Source organism: Cynocephalus volans, chromosome X, assembly GCF_027409185.1.
Source record: "Cynocephalus volans isolate mCynVol1 chromosome X, mCynVol1.pri, whole genome shotgun sequence".
NCBI classification, from domain to species: domain Eukaryota; kingdom Metazoa; phylum Chordata; class Mammalia; order Dermoptera; family Cynocephalidae; genus Cynocephalus; species Cynocephalus volans.
The window spans coordinates 105,000,206-105,024,643 of NC_084478.1; the positions used below are offsets into that span (position 1 = coordinate 105,000,206).

General features: G+C 33.4%; 1 protein-coding gene across 2 annotated transcripts in view; it reads left to right on the forward strand.

Annotated features, from left to right (window-relative positions):
* DIAPH2 (diaphanous related formin 2) overlaps positions 1-24,438 on the forward strand; it is an 834,932-nt gene that overhangs the window by 209,950 nt on the left and 600,544 nt on the right. For both annotated transcript variants that reach the window (XM_063083053.1, XM_063083052.1), the window contains 4 exons: positions 13,810-13,884; positions 13,961-14,030; positions 17,758-17,894; positions 19,847-19,955. In XM_063083053.1, the coding sequence (XP_062939123.1) occupies positions 13,810-13,884; positions 13,961-14,030; positions 17,758-17,894; positions 19,847-19,955 (391 nt within the window). The remainder of the gene's footprint in view (positions 1-13,809; positions 13,885-13,960; positions 14,031-17,757; positions 17,895-19,846; positions 19,956-24,438) is intronic.

Below are 24,438 nucleotides of genomic sequence, written 5' to 3' on the forward strand. Positions count from 1 at the left end.
ATGACATATGTAAGCTCTAAGGCAATGCATTTTCTTATTTAAATGATGTGTTTAAATTAGAAAGCCAATTTATACGTAATAATTGTTTAAAATAATTAGAAACTTGTAACTGATATACGGTTATAAAAGTATATAAAATCTAGCTGCAGAGCCTAGGCACACTAATTAAATGGATTTCTTAATAGAAGGCTAAAGTCTTGCCATTTAAAAAATATTTTATATTCTTTTATTGCATTTGCTATATATTCAAAATTAGTCTTGGGAAGAAAATGCTTATAAATATGTGTCATTTGAAATATTTTTATTTTGAGTTATATGAATTAATTTAACTAAAGGTCTTAGACACATATTACAGTTTTAATATACTTCCTTTATTATTATGGGACTATTACGAAAGCAATTGCAGCTCACAATAAGAGATGCAGATATCCCACTACCATTAAGACTAGGGTAAAAATACAAGCTCCAAACAAACAAGGAGGGAAGGTGGTACATTTCAAAAAGCCTAGGACAATGGCAGGTGATGATTTGAGTATAAAGTAGTTCCAAGTTTCCTTGTATCCAAGAGGTAAAAAAGGGCTAAGTAGTGAGACACACAACTGTTACTTGATGAATGACAGTACAACTATTTTTTAAGGAAGGAAATTCTTCCTAATTCTGAACTCCAGAGAATTTTATTTGTGGTTCTTTATATGAGGGATATTGAACAGCACAAAGAGTGAGTTCTTGGTAGTTTTCCATAAAGTACAGAGGATTTCTGTGAAGTCCATTTCCTACATGGGACTGTGACTTGGAAAAAAAAAAAAAAATCAAGGTCATGATATTTATACAAAGATCAAGGGTAATAGTACTGTATGCAGCTTTCCAGTAATCTAACCTGCTACCAAGTACTTGAGAAATGTGCCTGAGGCTCTCCCCCTGGAATATCTATCATCTCAGCTGGACTTGTGATAGGACCTAGATAGCTGGCAATTCACAATTAAGATGCCGGCTAGCACCTGCAGTGCAGGTATTCTGTGTGGTTGATTGAAAGAAGATCCATGTGCACTAGATAACAGTATTTGCTCTGTAACCCCAGCTGTTTGACTCGTGTTTGGCAATGGACAGCTAATTTGGGGAGATTTCCCACCTGGTCAGCAAAGCCATGAGGGTATAGCTTCTCACATCAGGCAGTTTAAACCTGAAAATCTTCTGTTGAGATGGAATCCACGAAGGCCGAATATAGAAGACAGCATAATGTTATAGTGTACTTTTAAAAACTAAATCAGGTGAGGTGGTTTAGTGGCCTGCCATGTGAGTATGAATCTCAAGGCTTCATATACCCAGAATCAACTCACTCTAATTTATTAGGTCTGTTCTAAAGCATCTTGTGTTATTGAAAAAATGCAGATTGACTCCAATTCTATTTCAGAAGACACGGCCTGAGTACTGAGTACTGCTCTAGGTTTTTTATATGGTGTCATACCTTCCTAGATACCAGCTTCCAAGAAATTTTCCTGGAGATCATTTTTTAAATTGGTGCATACAACATTTATTCATCAAAAATTATTGAAGACTGGAGTGTTGTAGTTAAACAGATTATTTTAAAAATTGAGTTATCATAAATTTCCATATGTGAATTAATGTTTGACAGAGAATAAGAACACCTTGAAATAAATCCAGCACAAACTGTATTAAGCATTAATGAATTTTTTTGATATAGAAAATGCTTTAGAATTTTATAGTGCTTTTGAGGTCAGCATTATTAATTATTAATTGTACTGTTGGGTTAGGGCTCACACCCTTCAAACCCGTTGTACAGGCTGGGTCACCAGACCCCTCACATGCAGGTCCTCAAGCTAGGTAATTGGGAAAGATCCCAGGAGCCATTGGCAGACGACAGGAGCTCAGTCTTCAGCTTCCTCAGCAGCAGCAGCTTATAGCAGCCTCCAGCAGCAGTGGAGGTGGCCTCCCGGAGAGTCCCCGGGGGTCCTGGCAGCAACAGCCTACAGCAGCAGTAGCGGCCTCCCCGCACCCCACCCACCCAGGCATCCCGGGGGCGGGGGTGATGGGGAGAGGCCTATAGATCAGATCCACTCGTCTTTTATACTTAAGTCCGATAACCCATGACACCTGGGTGCACATGCACGATTACATTAGACAATAACCAAGGAACACCTGGGTGCACCTGCATATTTACATCAAATGCTTGGCAAGATTCCACCCACTGGGGACCCTGACCATTTATCTTCACTTTCCCTACAATAATAATTTAAATGTAAGTGATATGAGGCATAACCTAGGGGTGTTCTCTGACCTTCTGACATACTTGGTACCTTACAAAACTTCTCTGTCAGTTTATTTACTCGTCATTACTTTCTCCTGGGAATAGAATGCAGGATGCACTGTGGTGAGTTGTTATGTGGGATTCTTATTAATTTTGGTCTCTGCTGTTATTTTTGTATTGTTTAAAATTATAATAATGATTTACATGTTGAAACCATGTGTCTTAATTTGCTGATATTTATAGTTTGATTCAGTTATTTACCTTAATGCATTTCCCAACTGTTTCAAATGAGCTTAGAAAATTGGAGTAATAAAAGAACAGACAGCTATACAGGAGTTCATTTCGAGGACCAAGAACAAAATGCATATACAGATTGATTTTTCAAATATGTGATAGGAAATTTCTGGAACATATTGGTAGGAAGGATGCTAGATAAATAAGAGTTATCAAATAGTACTGTGGAGAGATGAGTGCCATACTGGAGACACACTGTGGAGATATATATATAAGCATGATGCTGGACTTTTTAGTCTGCAAGTTCACAACAGATTTGAGATCACGTAATAGTATTCAACCATTTTTTTACAAATAATCCTCAGTATATTCTTTGTCTTAGAGAGCTCATCCATTCAAGGTTTGGGATCTGATCCTTGTGTGTATGGTTTGGAGTCATCTTGATACTCCTTGTTTACCACATTTGCCCATTTTTTTTTCCCATTTGTGGTATTTCTTCATATCTTTTACATCTCCATTGCCAATATTCTAGTTCATCCCTTGCTCCATTTGGAAGTATGAATCAATTGAGTATCTAATCGGTCTGGCAAAACGAGGTCATTGGGTTTATTGAAAATTCAGTATAACCAAAGTGAATAAGGCAAAGCACAAAGGGATAGCCAAGTCAAGAAATTTAGCCAGAAGCAACCTTAAAATGGCTGACTAAGGTCATCATGTTGGATAAAGAAACAAGTAAGGCTAAGCAAGGACTGTTATTTCCAAATTAAAGGTGAATGGCTTCATTTTATCCAGTACCTGCTAATATTTTGTGTCAGGCCAAATATCAACTAATAATTACTATATTTTTTGAAATAGATATTTACAGATCTGTATTTCATTGATATGTCTACATCCCATAATAATGAATTGCAGTATGATAGGACTGTTCTGTCTATGCTGAACAATTAAATATTTATTGGTACACGGGAAACAAAAAGAAAGTATATTTTTGGACATTTCCAGTGTTTTTATTATCTAAAGTTTCCTTTACCTTGAGATGATGAAACTCAAAATGAATAATTTAAAAAAAAATCTCATTGGTATTGCTTTCACTTATGAATATACCCATTGGTGATATTTTTATGTTTTTTTTGAACTTTTATCTAATATTTGTTCATGAAAGGAAAATAACCAAAAAACTTGTAAACACTAATTGATAATTTTTATGTTAGTTATTGTTAAATGGGAGGTGTGTAAGAATTGAGGAGTGCTGGATTCTAATCATGGTTTTGCTATTAAGAAGACCTAAGACAAGTCACTAAACTTCTTTAGTTTCTTCATCTGAAAATGGGGTAACTGATTTCACAACCAGTACAGCTACCCTTATCAGTGTGTATTCTTTCATGGAGGTTTGTTTGTAAATGAAGACAAAACTGTGTTATTAATTTAAATTGTTAGTCGTTTGTTTTGGCTTTTAACTGTTCTGATAGAAAAGAAAGTCCTTATCATTTAGAAGAAAGCCAGTTATTTCAGCAATTAAAACAATGTTTTCTTTAAAAAGCACTTGTATGTTCTGAAAGACTTCTCAAGTATAAATGCATATCTTTTTGGAGTAGCTATGTTTCTAGATTTTTATGAAAATAAGTGGTTGACTATAGTTGAAGGCTAGTATCTCTTTCTTAGGGACTTTATACTGCATTTAGTCCTGTAAAGGTTTTGTCTATATGTCGTGTATGTTTATTACTATTGTTTTCTTTTTCTTGCTTTAGATGGTTTTTATCATTGTGATAGAGTAAATAATTACAAAGTTGGGCTTAATTTGTCTTGGATAAGCCTGAACAATTCCCAAGTTTTTTAATATGAGGTTATTAAGGATTTTGAATATTCATCGTTCAACGATTATATTTTGAAAAATTTTATTAAAGTTGGCTATATTAAGATATTCATGTTGCTCAAAGGATACAAAATTTCAATTAGACAAGAAGAATAAGTTCAAGATATCTACTGTACATTATGGTGACTATAGTTAATAAAAATATATTATATACTTGAAAATTACTGAGAGTAGATTTTAAGTGTTCTCACCACAAAAACATGACAAGTATATGAGGTAATGCATGTGTTAATTAGCCTGTTTTAGCCATTTCACAGTGTGTACATATACCAAAATATCATGTTGCAAACCATGAATATATACAGTTTTTATTTGTCAATTAAAAGTATATATAATAAATGAGAAAAAAAAAAAGATATTTAACCATGGTGAAGAATGCATGTATGTGCACACAGAAAAACACATAATCTCTGTAGTATCTTTCTCAGTTTTGGAGGGAAGGGATTTTAAAATATTATATTAAAAATAAGCCAGAAAGGACTCAAACGATTACCATTCCAGGTTACATTTTGAGACAAAAACCATTTGGACTTGCTAAACTTTTTTTGACATCCACAATGAGGACCCAAGGAAATGATTTTTTTTATATTTGGTTGCAGTTATTATGTGCGAAAAATATCCATGAACATTGAATTTATTTGATCTTTGTCTCAGTAGCTGTCACTCTATAATGAATCTTTAATTATATGTTTTTGGCAATGCACCTGGTAGGTTAGAAGGACTGTTGGATTTCTGTTGTTCAGTCATCAAATAGCAATTACCTTTCAACTCTCCTTACCCCTGTTACTGTGAAAGAAAATTCATTTAACTTCTCTGCTACCCACTGGAATCAGAAAGTATAACATACAAATTAGTTTAGGAAAAAAGAATATGTGTGGGTGGTATGTGCTAATGCCTCTGTTTTCCTCATTGCATTCAAAGTACTTCTTACTTAACTTATTCATGACAGATAAAATCAGTGTCAACTCTGTTTTATTTCTAGGGCTTATAGATTAGGAATGTGATTTCTTGGAGTAAGTTCATTTTAACAAAGTTACAGTAAACTAAAAGAAATTGGACGCCCTGTGGAGTGCGTGATAGAATTTTAACTGTATTACTTAGCTTAGGAAAATAAACCAATACATTTTTCTTTTGGAAGTTCACATTTTATTATAAGTTTGACTGGTTATATCACTAAGAAGACAGCTTTATTTAGTAAGTTTCCTAACATAATTATATTCACAATTTAAAACATATGAAGAAGATGTAAAATATGACTAGCTTTTATTTGAATATCTGAAATGTTCTTTCCCCTTGCTTCCCCCTATTTCCTATAGATTGAAGAGTCTATTTTCACTTTAACTTGCATTTTTTGTAATTTTTTTCCCATCATTACTACTGGGTAAATCCTCTCATACTTTTCTAACAATAATTTTTAAAGGAAGTTGGGAAGGAAAATATTCTTTATTCTGTAGCCTGTTGGGCTACACAGATTTGGGCTTAGGCCATTTCCTATACCTTCTCCAAAGTAATTTAGACAGCTTAAGAAACTGATTTTAATGAGTAAAGAACTTATACTTTAAGATAATTTTTACCTAAACTGTTGCCCCAGGAGATTTTTATACATAATTTGAGCACTTACAATTTTTTGTTAATATGTAAGAGTAATTTATATATGTATGTGTGTGTGTGTGTGTGTGTGTGTATATATATATATATATAATATAAGCAACTAGAAAGAGTGCACACTTCTTCCTTTGTAAGTAACTCTTAAAAATGTGTGAGTAGCATGAAACAGAGCAAGATCTTAAACAGTGAGGCTGATGGAGAGAATAAATGCAGCCAGAGAGAAAGATGGAATATCTTCTTTGGTATTTTCTAAGAAAATTGTAACCTATCACAACATCGAAGTCAAAACCACTGAGAGGCAGAGCTGGAAAATTGACGCATTCAACCTTTCTATGAATCAGGTGAAATAAGCGGTCAGTGAATGTCATGCTTCAAAGTCTATTTATGCAGTAATGTCTGGAATGGCAGTATTACATCAAGTAGGTATTTTATAATTGGTCAGATAATTCATGTATTAATCTGCTAGGGTGAATAGTTTCCAAGTACATTCAAATGCCCAGTACTATTGTGTTTACTTCATCTAGACAAACCTGAGTGGATATATATGTTTTTATTAGGCTAAGACCAAGTTAGTTGTAGCATATACAAATTCATCTTATTTTTGTTTTATTTTTTAACTTTTTATTTTTTAATGGATGTGTGTGTGTGTGTGTGTGTATGTATAGAGAGAGAGAGAGAGTGGAACTATCTATGAAGTTGATTTAGCTAAATGAATTATCCTTTAAAGATTCTGAAAATAGTAAGTTTATCTTGGCTAGTGTTTGGGAATATTGATCCATGGACTGAATGTATGATACTGTTTGTGTTGGTTTGAATCACCCGGTGCTCTTTTTCTTTCCATAAATGCATATATAACTAAAGTCTGGTTTTCATTGCGTTCAAACACTTTACGTTGGCAACGTTGGTGTTAAAATAAGATGTTTTCTTGAAAAAGAAAAGAAAACAACCAAAAAACACCATTTACAATAATCTTTAGAGTCTTCTCCACCCTTTGAGTCAGTTGTTTCATGTGTTATAATTTTACCAACTTTCTGAGTTTGCCCAAGAAACTCTGAACTATCATTCATTTTATTTGATGTTCCAGTGATTTGGGTTGTAGTATGAGATTACACATGGGAATGGAACACCATTAGAGAGAAATAAAATCCTTTGTACAGAACACATAACCCTCTATTCTAGCCTCTAGCACTGCACAAATAGTGATAAAGGGATGACATGACTAATATTGGACTCCTTCACATGAGACCAATTGCCTTTACAGCTTATGGGGCTCAGTATAGTACTTTCTAATTTTAGCTTTAACCCTTTGGAAAGATAGACGTAAACCTGTTCCATCAAATCATTCATGGACATGCAGTCACTATTTCCTATTATGTCTATATTGTGTATAGTGTACTGAACTCATCTGTCTACTAAATCTTTCATTTTATTTTTACGTGAAATGTAACTGAATAATTCAGAACCTGAATCTCTAATTTATGGATGAAAGGTTGAGGTTTTGTGAATGGATCTGTGAGGGAGCAGAATCTATTCTCTCCTTCAAGAGTTACATTTATAGAGAGTTTTCCTTATTTTGCTTTGCCCTGGAGAGCTGGAGAGGGGAGAATCTTGCTTTCCCTTGGATTCAGAGTTGAATGAATCCTCTGATACTGTCATTAATTATAAGACTTTCTTTCTTTTGATCATGCTGATCAGTATAAGTGGGCCCCTTAAAAGTAATGACATCAGAAGTTCTGAAGGCTTGGAATAGATTTCTGTTTTAAAGCCTTAACATATTTTGTTATAATTCTTTCTGTCAGGATTATGCATGAACTATAAATTGTCTCTCCTTCTCCACCTCCTTACCCCTCTACCCCTCTCTCTCTCCCCCAACCATCCTAATTTACCTGTGAATTCTGATGTGAATTGGCCAGCACTAAATTGTTATAATTAAATATATACAAAGTTGAATAGTAAGAAGTTAAAGAAAACACATGAGGTAATCTGAGTACCAAATATTTAAATTATGAAGTCTTATTTTAAAATCAGTCAGTAGGTGAAGTATAGTATGGGTTTAGATTCTTTTGCATATTTCATAAAAATTAAAATATTTTTCATTAAGTGATGAAATGTGTTAATATTATTGAAAAGGATTCTTTAATTTATGCCTAAAATCCATACTGTATTTTGAATTAGAACATTCGAAGAATGTTCAAAATTTTAGTTTTTCATATTTTCAAAAATATCTTAATACTAGCTTCACTGTACTGTTTCACATACAATATTTATTTAATAGTCATAAGACTTTATGGGGTATATGTACTATTCTTATCACTATTTTGAAGATGAGAAAACAAGCTTAGAGAGTTAATGTAACTGATTAAAAATAACCTAGCTAGAATACATAATGATGGGATTGGAAACTAGATCTATTTTCCTATAGAGTTTATGCATTTAAATCATGCCACTATGTGGTCTCACAGCATAGCTCATTAGTGGATGTTGGAATATTTTCCTGATATTTGAGTACACTTGGGAAAAGGTCTTCAATTTTTAACATCTTGAGCAACAAATCAGATGTTGGACTCTGTGATAAATATAGACAAACCTCTTATATGAAAATACTGTCTCACTATCCGTCAGTCCTCTTGTTCCCAAGATAATCTCCCTGGCTTCCTTTTCAGTCTTCACATCTAATCGTGGCCTCTTGCTCACTGATACATTGATCCTTCTGACTGGTCTGTTCATTTTTTTGTTTGGGTGATTCATTTGTTCCACCTGGTCCCCTGACAAGTGACCATAAACAACAACTTGAGTGTGTAGCATGTCAAGACAACTTTTAGGTAACTTGATGACAGAGTATCACCTGTATGATAATACCTAAAAAAAAAAAAAAAGTGAGATTGTGGACTATATAAACATAAAAAAAAATTGTAAGCTACATTTTGGCCCTGTTCTTTCTGAAATGCTGCCCTACCTAAATCTTAACTGATAATTTTAGTTGGAGTTTTCAGATACCTTTTCTTAACAGTATTTGGTAGATTCTGATGATGCTTAGGGCTTTAAAAGACAATAAAAACATGTATTGAAAAGTACTTATCCTACCTAAATGAATGAATTAAGCTGTTAAATAATGAAAACATATATTTCTGTGTCTAGGCATGGATATATAGATATAAACTCAAGTGCAATTCTGTAATAACCACTAATTCTTTTTCAGTGAGATATTAGTGGAGCCATTAGCTAGGTGTTGTTACAGAAAATCATGTACTGGTCCTGTTTTAGTAATTTCTAATGATGTGGTTGAAATAAGCATGGGCTTTGGATTCAGACATGGGTTTGAGTCCTTGAACTGCTACTTACTTGCTGAGTGATTTTTGGCAAGTTACTGCTTTATTTCTCAGTTTCTTTACCTGGAAACATTTTCAGAATGGCTAAATTTAAAGAGAGTGACAACATCAAGTGCTGACAATGATTTGGAGCAATTGGAACTGTAATACTTTGCTGAAGGAGTACCAAATGGAATAGCCACTTCAGAAAGTTAAACACGTTTATCCCAAGACCCAGCAATTCCACCCCTAGGTATTTTCCCAAGAGAAATAAAAACCTGTCCTTACACAAATACTTACATGTGAATGTTTATAGCAGCTTTATTCCTGATTATCAAAACCTGGAAACAACAGAAATGTTCATCAACTAGTGAGTGGATAAACAAATACTGGTATATCCATATAATAATAAGGAATGGACTGCAGATATATACAACAAAGTGGCTGAATATCATAATATTATGCTAAGTGAAAAGAGCAAGACTTAAAAGCTGCAAACTGTACGATTCCATTTATAGTGATATTCTGGAAAAAGCAAAACTATAGAGACATGAATCAGAAAAGTAGGTGCTAGGGGTCTGGGAGTAGAGAAGGGGATTGACTGCAAAGGAGAATGAGGGAATATTTTGGGGTGATGGAAATGTTTTATGTCTTGTTTGTGTTGGTGGTTACATGACTTTACATTTGTCAAAATTATTAACTTTATGTAAATCATACCTCAGTGAAAAGGAAAGAAAAAAATAACTTGTGTTTCAGGGTGGTTATGGAAATTGTGAAATAACTCTCCTCCCTCAGTTTTTCTTCTTTTGGTTCTTCATTATTCTCTGCATCTTCTGTGTCTCTCATAAATTTAAGATCCATGATGAATTGCAATTTCTTATTTCCGGCCTGTGATACTACAGAAAAATTTATGTCTTTATCTGTCTTTATCTGCAATCCCTGAGTCAGATTTTAAATCAAGTCATCAACTGTATTCTTATAGTTCTAGATGTTTCCATTAGTACTGAATACCTCAGAGCTGGAATTTACATACTCTGTAAAATATAACATGTATACCTGCTTCATCTTGGTTCCTGATCTCTGTCTGGTGGCAGTGGGAGTGCATGATATGGTTGAAAGGGTGTATAAAACAGTCTTGAATCTTGGCCTGAGAAAGGCTTTCCCTGCTTCTCAGTAAACCATTGTTTTATGCCAGTGGTTCTCAAAGTTGAGCAAGCATCAGAATCACCTGGAGGAGTAGTTAAAACACAAATTGCTGACCCCCCCCCCCCCCCGAGTTACTTATTCCTTAAGTCTGGGGTAGGCTCAAGAATTTTCATGCCTATCAAGTTCCCAGATGATGTTGATGCTGCTGGTTTGTGAACCACTATTGATGCTTACTTCTGGCAACGCAGTGTCAAAATTTCTGCCTACAGGCAATTAGCTCAGTTGGTTAGAGTGGTGTATTGTAACACCAGGGTCAAGGGTTCAGATCCCCATATTGACCAGCTGCCAAAAAAAAAAAAAAAATCTGCCCACATATAGGAGCCAACATTTTGTTTTTAAGCTGCTTCATCATCTCATGGCCATTTTTGTATCGGCTAATATATATTTAGAGAGAGAATAGTATGCGTTTGGCTAAAGTCCACAATGTGTTTGATGCCTAAAAGACAGAGAAATGGTGCTGGCAAGAGAAAAAGGAAAAAAAGATATGTCTAGCCACATCTCCTTCCTTTTAACCTCCTGAGTGTCATCATGCTACATCATAATTATTTTATCCCCCTAGCAACAGGCTCTTTTGGACTCCCATTCTCTCTATTTTAGAAGTTCTGAAGACTCTGACTAGGCCTCCTCTGCCCATCAGCCTAAAATATTCTCAGTTAAGACTTTTCACTGCCAAGTTTGTAATGAATAGGCTCTGTCTCCTCACACTTAGGTTTTATGATTGTATCCTATTTTTTTTTCAAGAACAATAGTAATTTTCACTACATGAAACCAAAATACCATAAACTGCACAATTTAAAACAGTCTGGGATGTGTGGGTGACTGATGTCAAGTGAATGAATATAAATCATGCTTCTGTGTCAGATACATCCCCAGACCAAGAAAGAAATAACCCTAATAATTTTAGTAGGCTATGTATAAAGAGAATATGAGTAAAATTTGAAATTTTAAAAGCAATGTATAAGTGTTAAATTTAAGGAAATCACAGATTATTTTATTTTTCCAAATGCCAAAGCAGATATTGAGGGCTATATATATAAATTTGTTCAGATTTTCTATTATGTTAAGGTTGCTATAGGGTATATTGCACCATAATGATATCTGTGGATTTCTCTCTGTGATAGATTAAATACAGTATATTATACTTACAGCTGATGTCCTTTATCCCTCTACCACCACCCCACTGATTATTGAGAGTCTTTAGAGAAAATAGCTCATTGCACTGGATGATTACACGCCTCAATTGACTAGTAGCTTGCTGCCAATTATCATTACAATGCCATATTGATTTTTTCTCATTTCCATTATGGAAACTGAAGCAGAATTTGTTTAAAATGAGCTTCCATATATATTATGGATGTGATTGGTTCTGAATATGAGCTATTTTTTAAAAATATATATATTTTCTTCAGTGATCTGATGTCTCTTACTGATATTCTTTTAGAAATTTAGGTCTCTGCTTTGTTGATAAACTTTACCTTAGGTAGATGTGAAATAGATAGTTTAAAGACCAGAATGGAAATATAAATATGGTTCAAATATGTAGAGTATAGATTTTAATTATTGCTTCACAGAAGTCTGCTATATATTGATTTATGTTTATGAGGTTCTTGAGGAGTATGAGACTGTTTATTATCTTAACTACACAAGCCTATAAATTTAATTTAAATCAGCAAATATTTATTTAGTGTTGACTATATATAATATAAATATTTGGTGACTATATATATAAGCCCATCTGCTAAGCAGTATGGGAGATAGAAAGATGAATGAAATAATATAACCGTCTTTAGAGATTTTATAATCCAGACAGGTGGGTAAGACAGGTGTGCCAAGGATCATAATGTCAGGTGGTAAGACATAAAGATTACATGGGGGTTCAAAAGAAAAAACTCATATACAGTTGGAGGACTTACAAGGGAAAAATGCTAATGGCTCAAAACAGCCAATTGGAGCCTTGAAGGGTTTGGAGAGATGGAGTTTTCTTCTAGGAAGGGAGAATGAATTGAGCTAACACGGGGAGGGCTCCAGGAATGATAATTTGTCTGATTTTATTGGCACATGTGATATAAGGCCTGAGGCTGGAAAAGTAGATTGAGGCTAGATCAGAATGTTGTGCCGAAGGATTTCAAATGTGTTACGTAGTCCAGGGGAAATTTTTGGACAGAAGACTGCAGTTAAGTGCAATTTAATCTGCCATTTTGTAAAATGAATAAAAGAAAAGAATGAAGCTGCAGAGACCCCCGGTGGGAGGCTCTAGACATATCAAAGGAAAGGCAGCTAGGGCTAAACTAGAATGTTAACATAGACAATGAAAAGGAGGGAGGGGGCACTTGGGAGAGTCATTCTGAAGTAGCATATTCATGACTGGAGACTGGAAATCCAAACCAGGCTTGACATGATCAGTCCTCTAGTCTTCCACCACACATGGGACTTTACTTCCAGCCACTCTCCCAAGCCTGCTTACTCAGTTCCTGCCACTGTGGACTCCTCACAGTTCCTGGGACATTCCATACATACTAGCTAATACCTCAGGACCCAATTTGCCCTTAATTCTACTTGGAAAGTTGTCATTTCCTTCAGGGCTCTGCTGAAATACTACCTTATCAAAGAAACTTTCTCTGACCATATACTGAAAAATAGCATTGACACTCCTTTTATTTCATTTACCATGGTTTATTTTTCTTCATTGCATCAAAACACTGACATTTATTATATAGTTAGTATTTGTTTATCATCTGTTCTCCTCTTTCTAGGTGGTAAGCTTCATGAGGGTAAGGGCTTAGTTTTGTTGCCTGTTATATCTCTATCACCTAGAACATGCTTGGTACTTAGTAGGCATTTAGCAAATACTTGTATTAGTTGAATGAATGAACAGAATAAATGCAAAGGTGAAAAAGATGGGGGATCAAAAAATTATGGCAGTATTTCAAGTGTGAAAGGTTCAAAGGGTAGTTGATGTTATTGACAGAATATCGAAGCATGAAGAAGGAGTTGATTTAGGAGAGTGAAGACAGAGGGAGATAAATTCAGTTTATAAATTCAGGCTAAAGTATATGATGATGGAGAAGCAACCAAGGCAGTGCTGTGTAATGTGCAATGTAAAATGTGAAGGGAGGTCTGCGATTGAGGTAAAGATCTTTGAGTCATCCTTATAGAGTCAATACTTGAAGGAATGGGAGTAGAAAAAAGAATGACAAGTGATATTAACACAGAATGATCAGATATGAAAACCTAAATTTAATTTTGGATATTTAATGTTTTAAATGTATAAATTTATTTATACTTTTTTTTTTTTTTTTTTTTTAATTTCTTAGCTGGGTTAACAACTTTGGCCATGAAGGTCTTGGACTCTTATTGGATGTGCTGGAAAAGCTTCTGGACAAAAAACAGTAAGAATAAATATTAAAAAATTTCACCACAGGGGAAATTTTTAAGTGCAACATAATTTTTTTTTCTTTTGCTTAGGCAAGAAAATATAGACAAGAAGAATCAGTATAAACTTATTCAGTGCCTCAAAGCATTTATGAATAATAAGGTAAGAAGTATTTATTTCTGCCTCTGTCACAAAAGGTGAGGACTTGCCCAGCAGTAAGAAACTGACAAAATAGTTGTTGCTTATTCAGTTTACAAAAGGGTCTTTATGATGGAAATCATCATGTTCCATTTAAATATTATTTAAAATATACTTTGCTTCACAAAATATTTATTCGTAGGTTTTTGTGGTCATCTAAACATATTATTCTTGTTCCCAAATTAGGTAATACTTTTTTTTTTCTTTTATGGTAGTAGGAAAATTTAAATGTCATATGTTAAATACCATTTCCAGAGAGTTTTTATTTTATTGAAAAGGGAAATTTAAGGGTATGGTTTGATTTGTTTGCTAAGAACATTGTAAGGTTACGATTTCTCTTTCTTTTATGTTCAGTTAATATCAGTAAGTTAACATACATAAAATACATCTCTGGAAGATAGCAGGGTTTTGTTTTTGTATATGTATAATACCAGTTGCATTATGAGGGATCCTATGAATTTTAGACAGTGGTTTTTCTTCTAAAAATAGTCTGGCTCAGGTTATGAAGTTATAGTGATTTTTTATGAACTATTTTTGTTACTATTTTAGAACTTATTGCTCTATATACCTATAGGAAAAATACCATTGACTAATTAACTTAATTACGTGATTCCCTTTAGGTCATATTTTAATAATCTCAAAATACTTAATAGAAATAAATAATTATAACAATAACCAGAAATTGTCAAATGTGAAATATAGCTATTAATAACCAGTGCAATAAGATTGTTTATTTAAGTAATTTGCAGTCTTTCTTAAGCATATAGAATTATATATACGTATGTATATATATCATACATACATGTATCAGCAAAGAATATTATGGGCAAGTGCAATGGATGCATGCTAGTGGACATGAAACTCCCGCAGAGAATATACTAACTGTGTTGTTTCTGGAAGTTACATCCATCAGTACTAGTACAGAATATCTCAATTTCTGTGCTCTTAGTATTTGGCTACAAAGTTATTCAGAGTCAGATGCCTAATAAGAAAGCACTTAATGAACACTGCTTCCCTAAAGCTCAAGATAAATCGTTCTTCAACTGAGGGAAACAGTGACATAATAGAAGGAGAACACAGTACTAGAAATCAGGAGATATAGCTCATGCTTTGCCACTAACTTGAGTGGCTTTCAGAAAATCACTTGACTTCTCTGGCTATTAGTTCCCTCATCTGTAAATTTAGCTATAGGACCTTGTGTCCTTAATTCTTATCAACTCATGTTGTCAACTGTCACAGCTTTCCAGAATACCATGTACAGTAGTTCCCACTTATCTGCGGTTTCACTTTCCATGGTTGGTTACCTGCAGTCAACTGTGGTCCAAAAATATTAAATGGAAAATTCCAGAAAAAAACAATTTATAAGTTTTAAATTGTGCACCATTCTGAGTAGCATGATGAAATCTCGCACTGTCCTGCTCTGTCCTGCCCAGGACGTAAATCCTTCCTTTGTCCAGTGGATCCCCACTGTAGACGCTGCATGTCCACGAGTCACTTTGTAGCCATCTGGGTTATCAGATCAAGTGTCAGGTATCACAGTGTGTGTTCCAATCACCCTGATTTTACTTCATAATGGCCCCAGAGCCCAAGAATAGTGATGCCGGCAATTCAGATATGCCAAAGAGAAGTTGTAATGTGCTTCCCTTAAGTGAAAAAATGAGAGTTCTCGACTTGATAAGGAAAGAAAAAAAAAAGTTACATGCTGAGGTTGCTAAGATCGATGGTAGGAATGAATCTTCTATCCGTGAAACTGTGGAGAAGGAAAAAGAAATTCATGCATAGCATATATAGTGTTCATTACTTTCTGTGGTTTCAGGCATCCACTAGGGATCTTTGAATGTATCCCCCATGGATTTGGGGGGACTACTGTAATTGTATTCAGGATAGTCACTACAGAAAGTCATACTAGTGAGAATTCCTATATAGAGCCTTTTCCCACAGGATGTACTTTGATAGTTTCTTGTTACTTAAGAATTTGGCAGTTTTGGAGAACGTGAAGATTTGACTTAGATTATTCTAAACTAAGGGTTAAGTTGTAGTTAGGCCATCTTAATATCTTGCACATAGGTGCTCAGAACATGGAAAAACGGATCTTTTAAATTATAGGCATGTGAAACAATAGGTATAAAATATGCATTCTAAATAGAAAATATACTGTGATATATCCATTTTATATTGGAATAAATTGAATCAAGGAATGAAACTTTCACCTGAAATGACTTAAACATAAAATTTTTGGCCCCATGGAGTTTAGATTACCTACGTCAAAAACTCTTCCCTTATCCAATTCATGTATTAAGAGGATCATAAAACAGCAACCCATTGTCCCTAACTTCCATTGCTGTAATATTGCTCTGATGTTTGGATTGATGGTTTTCCAGATATGTTTCTCATGGCTTCATTTTTATTTTCAGTATGTTCTTATATATAAGAAAGTACGTTTAAACAATAAATGAAATTTTGAAAATTTAAATGATTTCATTCTCAGTCTAATTGATTTTTAAAGTTGTTATTTTAAGGTTGATAATTGCATGGTAATCATCCATCTTTCAGTTTTACGCATGTGTTTTTCACTTATATTTCTTACTTTTTAATTGTCTACTGGCTACCTTTATGCATACTTATCTCTTTTGTTTTCTTTGCTTTTTTCCCAATATTGTCTCTCCCATTTCTTTTTCCTTTTGTCTTTTGTCTTGCCTTGTCTCTGTATATTTCCTTATTTATTATGACCTGTGGTAAAGTCACATTTAAGAGCTTTAGCTATATCCCTTCCTGCACCCCCCAAGTTCCTTTAGAAGTTTAATTAGGCCCATGGAACTATTCATGTTCGGGACTTAATTTAGCTTGAAATGGCAATTTTGCTTTGATGAAATATTGTCAGATTTCATCATTAGACTGTAAAGTGAAAAACATATTTCATAAGAAATCTGAAAAATAATTTATGGGACAAAGATTAAAGAAATTATTACCATCTTAATGTAACAAAAAACCATTTTAGACTTTCTTGAGCCTTTCTCTACATATTTGTTAGAATTTGCGCATGCACACACAGGCACATACAATGTATTCATACCTAGAAAATAAATGAAAATGATGTCTTCTCTGCCTGGGTGACATTTCTTTGGGTTCATAGCTTTTGTAGTGTAGCACAACTGTCTAAAAAGGGGAAGATAAGAGAGAGAAGGTATGGGAAAATACATACTGAGGTTTGTTGCTTTCTAATCTGGCATATAGTATGCAAAAGCACATTTTAACATTTTACCTTTTTTTGTTCACCTTACTTTTCCATACAAACATATTGGACAATTTAACCATAAATTTCAGACATCTCCTGGGAGACCCAATGACATAAGTAGAATTACTGTAGAAAATCCTATTAGTATGTGCTTTATACATTCTTCTTTGTTGAAGAAATATTGATTGTTTTCATATTTCTCCCAAATCCTTATGGAAATTTTAGAGCAGGCTAATGGAGATCATATCTGATCAAGGGGCAAAAACTCCCAGATGCAGTCATTTCAAATAAAAAACAAAGATAAATAACTGCATTTGAAGAACATTCATATAATTTGGTAGAACTTCATTTTTGGAGGTGTGGGTTTTTGGAAAATTATTGTAAGTTGTTTTTCAACGAAAGATATGTTCATATGTTCCATACATATTTTGAATGAACGTTCCTTGTTTTCTCTAGTTTGGATTGCAAAGGATTCTAGGAGATGAAAGAAGTCTTTTACTATTGGCAAGGGCGATTGACCCCAAACAACCCAACATGATGACTGAAATAGTAAAGATACTTTCTGCCATTTGCATTGTTGGAGAAGAGAACATGTAAGTATTGCTATTTTTACTGCATAGAAAATGAGCTCAAGAAATTAATAAGTCCTACTTTTGTTCTGTTTCTGTAGATAACTTTCATGAAAACAGTATTAGATTTTGGAAAATTTTTGACTGGCAATTTTATCTTGTCTATTTATATTTTAGCATCTTTGTTGATATTAGGAAAACTGGGTTTAAAATTAGATTCCTAATGTGGGAAATTCTTCAAAGTTGTATTCAAAGTGAATAAATAGAATTTTGTCCTGATGAAGGTAAAGTAATCACTACAAAAGTGACTGAAATTTTGAGACATCCACCCACCCTCCCACGCTGCATATCATGCAGTTTGACTTCTTTAAGTAATTGAATTGACTAGCTGACTTTTTTTTGTACTTTTATTTTATAATAGTATTTTACTTTATCTGCTTATGGTAAATAAAAAGATGAAGTAATTATTTGTAGAGTAGAAATAAACTAACCTGTTAAAAAGTAAGAAAAGTTGTTGATAATTATTCAGAGTGTATATACGTGCCAAATTCAGCAAGTTGTCAAATAGGGATTAGATTATATCTTCTTATGGAAATAATATTGAATCAGAAACAAAATTTCTGATTTTATGTCATTAATAAGTTCAGTTTGTAAGGAACCATTGTGATAAAAAATGAAATATCTATTAAGGACATAAACTATTTCTTCTGAACACTGTGTGACAGTAATAATTTTAATATGAATCAGAACTGGGCTATGCAAAGATTTAAGGATGTTCTAATCTGTTGACTTTCTCATAACTGTTAGAATAAAAAAAGATGTTGCTTAGTGCTAGCTACTGTTTTTAGAAACCAGAAGGTGAACACTGAGCAAAAATATTATCATAAAGCATTAAATCTTTGCTCAATGAAAACAAACTGAGAATGAGATAGCATATGTAAAAGTAAGGTTTCCTTAGGTATTATAAGAATAAGAAATATGAAATATTTTTTAGTCAATTAGATTTTCAATACTTAATTCATAAAATACAACTTAGCCTTGTATAATTGTTATAATTATAATTTCAGATATCATTTGATAAGAGCAGTATACTACATAGAGGTTAATTTGATTTAGACATTGTATGGAGATAGATGCCTTTTTTTTTTTTTTTTTTTTTTTTCAGGTAAATAAGTTGCTAGAGCAAGATAATTATAGATGCTTCTTTAATGACCTGGGCCTTCTCTTTTAAGTTTTTTGTCTTGTTCCATTATCAAAGGATGTTGATTTTTAAGTTCTTTTAAAAGTATTCACTCTTTCCAGCACTTTATTATAAAATTACAGTCTGTTTACACATGAATGAACTGTTAAGAATTGAAGATGCCATATTATGTTTAAGTGATATTAATATCTATGCTAACACATGAGATACCAAACCTGAAAATTTAAATTTCAGTGGTTATCAATTAAGTATTCTTTGTAAAATGTCACCCAGAAAAATTATTTTCCTAAAGATTTTTTTAATTGAATTTTTATTTTGATGCACTAAAATTATTTAAAACTATCAATGCATTATAGAAAATTCACAGTTCTTATATTGTAATGGTCAGTTAGACTGGAGGAATAACTTCAAGAGATCTATTGTACATCATGGTGACTACAGTTAAAACAATATATTGTATACTTCAAAATTGCTTAAGGGAGCAGATTTTAAGTGTTCTTACCACAGAAAAAAAGATAAGTATGTGAGGTAATGCATATGTTAAATAGCTTGATTTAGCCACTCCACAATGTATACATATTTCATAACATTACATTGTACACTATAAATATATACAATTTATATTTGCCAATTATAAAAATAAATTTAGAAATTGTAATGGTCTATGTAAACATCAAACAGCAGAAAGAAAATAAAGAAGACTGAAAGGAATAACTTATGCTCACAGTGTATGAGTAAGAAGTATTTCTCATTTCTGTTTTTTTTCCCTCTACAGTCTAGACAAACTTTTAGGGGCTATAACTACGGCAGCAGAAAGAAATAACAAGGAACGCTTTTCACCAATTGTGGAAGGATTACAAAATCATGAAGCCTTGCAATTACAGGTGAGTTAGTTTTGTCTTAAATTGCTTCTAGAGTTATATTTAGAGTACTCATTTTGTATGACACCACTCCATTTTAGCTGGCATTTAAGTAGAATGAAATGTAAAAATAAAATTCCTGTTGCTAGAAGTTTTGTTTGTGAGAATAACAACTTTTTTTAAAATTAAGGAAGAATATTTCTGAGTTATTATAAATATGGCAGTTATAATTATCATTGATCTTTGGGTAGAAATTTAGTAATTAATGTAATAAACCAGGGAAATTGAAGCTTTAGCAATAATTGGGGCAAAAGAGCATGGAGTTTAGCCAATGCCTTTATCTTAACAAGTGTTAATGAAGTCTGTGGGCTTGTTGCAGAGATTTCAGAAAATTAAACACATCTGTCTTTGTGCCATTCACACAACATTCAAAGGTCTGGCTCACCAGAATAGAGGATATTGAATTGCAATTCTTAGGTCAGGGGACATCTGATAGCCCTGTGTAGACCCAGCCTAAGTGTGTTCTTTAGAAAATGATAAAACTCACAATCTTTTCTTAGAAGGTTTCAGGAAATGACTTGTTTTGTGAAAGATAACATTGTTCTTGAGGGATGAGAACTCATATTTATTGTTTATATTTATGGCACGAGGTCCTGGACTAAACATTTTAATTTGCATGTATTATTTTATTTCATTTTCACAGTAACCCAGCTATATAAGTATTAACATCATCTCCATTTTGCTACAAATGAATAGGCTGATTGATATTAAATAATTTGTCTAAGGTGACAGAGCTTATAAGTAGCAGAGTCAGAATTTGATCCCATGGTTTTTTGGTCTCTCATGCTAATAATCTCTTTCTTTTAGACAGCATATACCATTTAATGCATTATGGAAAATTCTCTGAAATATTTTTTAAGCTCTCATGTTGTTCAGCAAAGAGAAGATGGTTCCACGTTTAATTTTATCAAATTATTTAGTTGTGAGTGTTGAAATATTAAAGTTTCTTGTTTCATATGAAACAAACACAATTGATTTTCTTTATTTTGTTATGACATATCGGCATCTTTTTTTGCCAGACTTTGAAACTATATCAGATAGATGAATTGGCTTGTCTAAAGAGAGTTTGTAGTGTTACAAAATTATAATACCTGTCCAAATATTTAAGGATCTTTGTTAATCATTATTTCTCCTATTTCAACTATAATGAGCATTTGGATAAACTTTTATGGTGTGCCATTTTTGTCAAATGTATTACATTTTTAAAAAATTGAGATATTTTTTCCATTGTTTTCCTTTTGTAATACATTTCTTATTATAAAATTTAATCTCAATAAAATTTTACACCTCTACTTAAAGGTTGAAAACTCTTTTTTTAGATGACTTCTTGAAAATTTTGTACTTGTTCCTGTGGTTGGGATTGCCTAACTAAATTTCATTGATTTGCAGACATATGTATGAGTTTGTACTTCTCTTGCAATGTTTGTTTAGGAGGAATTAAGTATTTTACTTATATTCAAAGTTTTCATTACATTTTATACTTAGTTTGCCAAACGTGGGCCAAGTGTGTTTATATATTTTTAAATCTGCTATAAATGAATTTTCAACCACAATACTGAGTTATTTATTATCTCCAGTTTACTGATCAGGGAATTGAGTTGCTGGGAGGCTAAGTAACCCACTCAAAATCATACAGCTGTTAAGGGGTAGAGCTGTGATTTTAACCCAGGTTTTTGTGATACCAACATTTGTACACTGCGTTACCTGTCCTTTAAAATGACACCTCCATCGAAGAGTTTTGTTCACCCCAGACAATGAGATGGGATTGACATTTGCTAGCCTTCAGAAGCTGGGATGTGATGCAGTGATAAAGTGGTAAGTTGTTAACAAGTAACATATGGAAGAATCATAGACAGCTCACTAAGCATTCAAGAAAATGTTGAATACTGATTATATATGCAAACATATGCAAACCACAATTTGAAATTTTCTATTTTAATGAGCTGGAAAAATTAGTAATTTGTTATATACAGAGCCTAGTACTCACAAGAATTGTGAAGTGGGTTTGTTTATTTGGACTATTTAATGTGAATAAAAAATATCCTCCAAAAGTTCAAAAATATATTCAGAATATAGAAATGAAAAACAAAAGTCTAAATCTGTTGTTTAAAAAATATAATTAGTGCTGTATTTTAACAGAATTACTTTTCTATTTCTGTAGTATCCTGAGACTTCTCAAAATGTTATTACAGTCTTAGGAAGTAATTCCGTTAAAATACAGGACTAATTATATTTTTAAATAACACCTATATACCTTTTAAAAAAAACAGGTTATTAACTTCTCACAGATTTTTTTCTAGCTCATCTTTAAAGTGAAATTTTGTATCTGTGACAGGATTTTCTTTATTTTCAGTAGTTCACGAAGTAGATCAATCATACATCTTCATGTGCTCTCTCTTCATTGACTTCCCTTCAGCTGAGTTGCATTCTCCAGTCTCCTACATACTACAGCACCTTCCTTGGATCTGACCTACCCTTCTAAATAGCCTCTCATTTCTCTTTTTCATTTTACAGTCTACATCTATAAAAGAATAATCTATACTTGTTTTCACTGTTTTCTAAATTACCTTTCACAACTCAGCTTTCTCACAGTTCTCAACAAGGTCTACAATGATCCTCTAATTTCAAAATCCAATGGCCCCTCTCCAATCCTGATCACTTAGCACTATTGATCGCCTACCTCCTTGAAAATTTTACTTTCCTTGGCTTTCCAGACACCACCCTTACTCTCTGACTGCCTCTGTTTTCTCTCTCTTTTTAAAGTGTTTCTCCTCTTCTTACTTTTCAGGTATTTTGTTTCCTATGTTCTATCCTTGGTCCTCTTCATTCTGTGTCCATACATGTGTACACATGTGTATGAGGATACTTCAAAAATTTTGTTGAAAAATAGAATTGAAAGATAATGTGAATCTTTCCGTGAACTTTTGAAGACCCCTCATATATACATATAGATGTATGTACACTCACAAATATATACATATTTATTTTCTCGTTGAATGTTCTCAATTGCTTCTCTAGCTTTAACGTCCAACTGTGTTCTAGTGATTCTCCAGCTTCATAAGTTTAGCTCATACCTTTCTCTCCATTTAAGCTTACATGTCAAAATGCCTAACAAGATATCTTATTGGCATCATAAAAATAAGAAATTAAAAATAGCATTTCTAAGCCATGAGCCAGACAGTGTTCTAAGTACTTTACGTATGTTATCTCATTTAAACCTCATAGCAGTTCTGTGAGAGATAGTACTAGTACCCCCATTTTATGGATAACTAAACTGAGGCTCATATGTGGTTAAAAAACTTTCCTAGGGTTATAGTGTGAATAGGAGGCAAAGCCCAGATTAGGCACCAGGGAGTCTGGCTCCAGAACACATGCTTTAACTACTACACTGTATCTCCTCTTATATTAAAACTGAGCTTGTTATCTCTTCCCCTTAACTTGATTCCCCCCAAAGAAGTCTAATCTTCTTCTTTTGTTTCTAATTTTAGATTATAGAGGTATCATCTTCTACCCAATCTTTAATTTTCTTCAAGACTTTATTCTTCTTTGTCCCCTGAATCCAATCAATCATCTAGTTTTATTGTATAGTATAAACTGTAAATCTAACCCATTCCCTCTACCCCCATTGCCGTTTTCTTCTCCCATCAATATTGTTCCAGCAGTTTCCTAATTAGTATTCCATACTGATAGTTCTTCCCCTCCAGATAAATACTCTACACTGTTGTCAGTTATCCTTAAAAAAACAGATGTAATTCTAACATGTTAGCATTCTTAAAAACCTATGCTCATGACCCATTGGTAACCTGATAAAGGTGAAAAGCCCAATCATGACATATGAACTTTTTTAGTGTTACCCCAATTTAACATTCTGGCCTTTGAGCCTGTCATTTTTCCAAATGTACCATATGTCTCAGCCATATTAAGCCTGGTGTTTTCCATATATGCTGTAGACTTTGAAATGCCCTCAAATATTTTACCATGTAGAACACGTCACCGGAAATACCTACCCTTGCCCACCTATATTCCTTTCTTCCTGGTAATGTTTAATGAGAGCACAAGGGAAGGCAAATTTAGATATGTCCTGCACAAATCTGGGAGGGCTTCAGTGAGGAGGTCATATGTTAACTGGGCCTTGAAGGATAAGTAACAATTTTCCAGAAATTTTCCTTGCTGATAGAAAAGGAATATTATGGCAGGATGGAAGGCAATCAGGGCTTCCACTAGGTCAAAATAGAGGCCAGAATAGTTTGCCAGTCACTTCACAAAACAAGACAGAGTGAGGTAATACCAACATCTAGTTGAAACTGATTTCTACATAGCCAGGCAGGAAAAGCCAGGGTACACTGACCATTAATAATTGTTAATATCCAGTGATGTAGTATCAAAACAGCCCCAGTCTTCACTGGCTACTATTAGTCTGAAAAGTGCCATGTCCTTCAGCATTTCA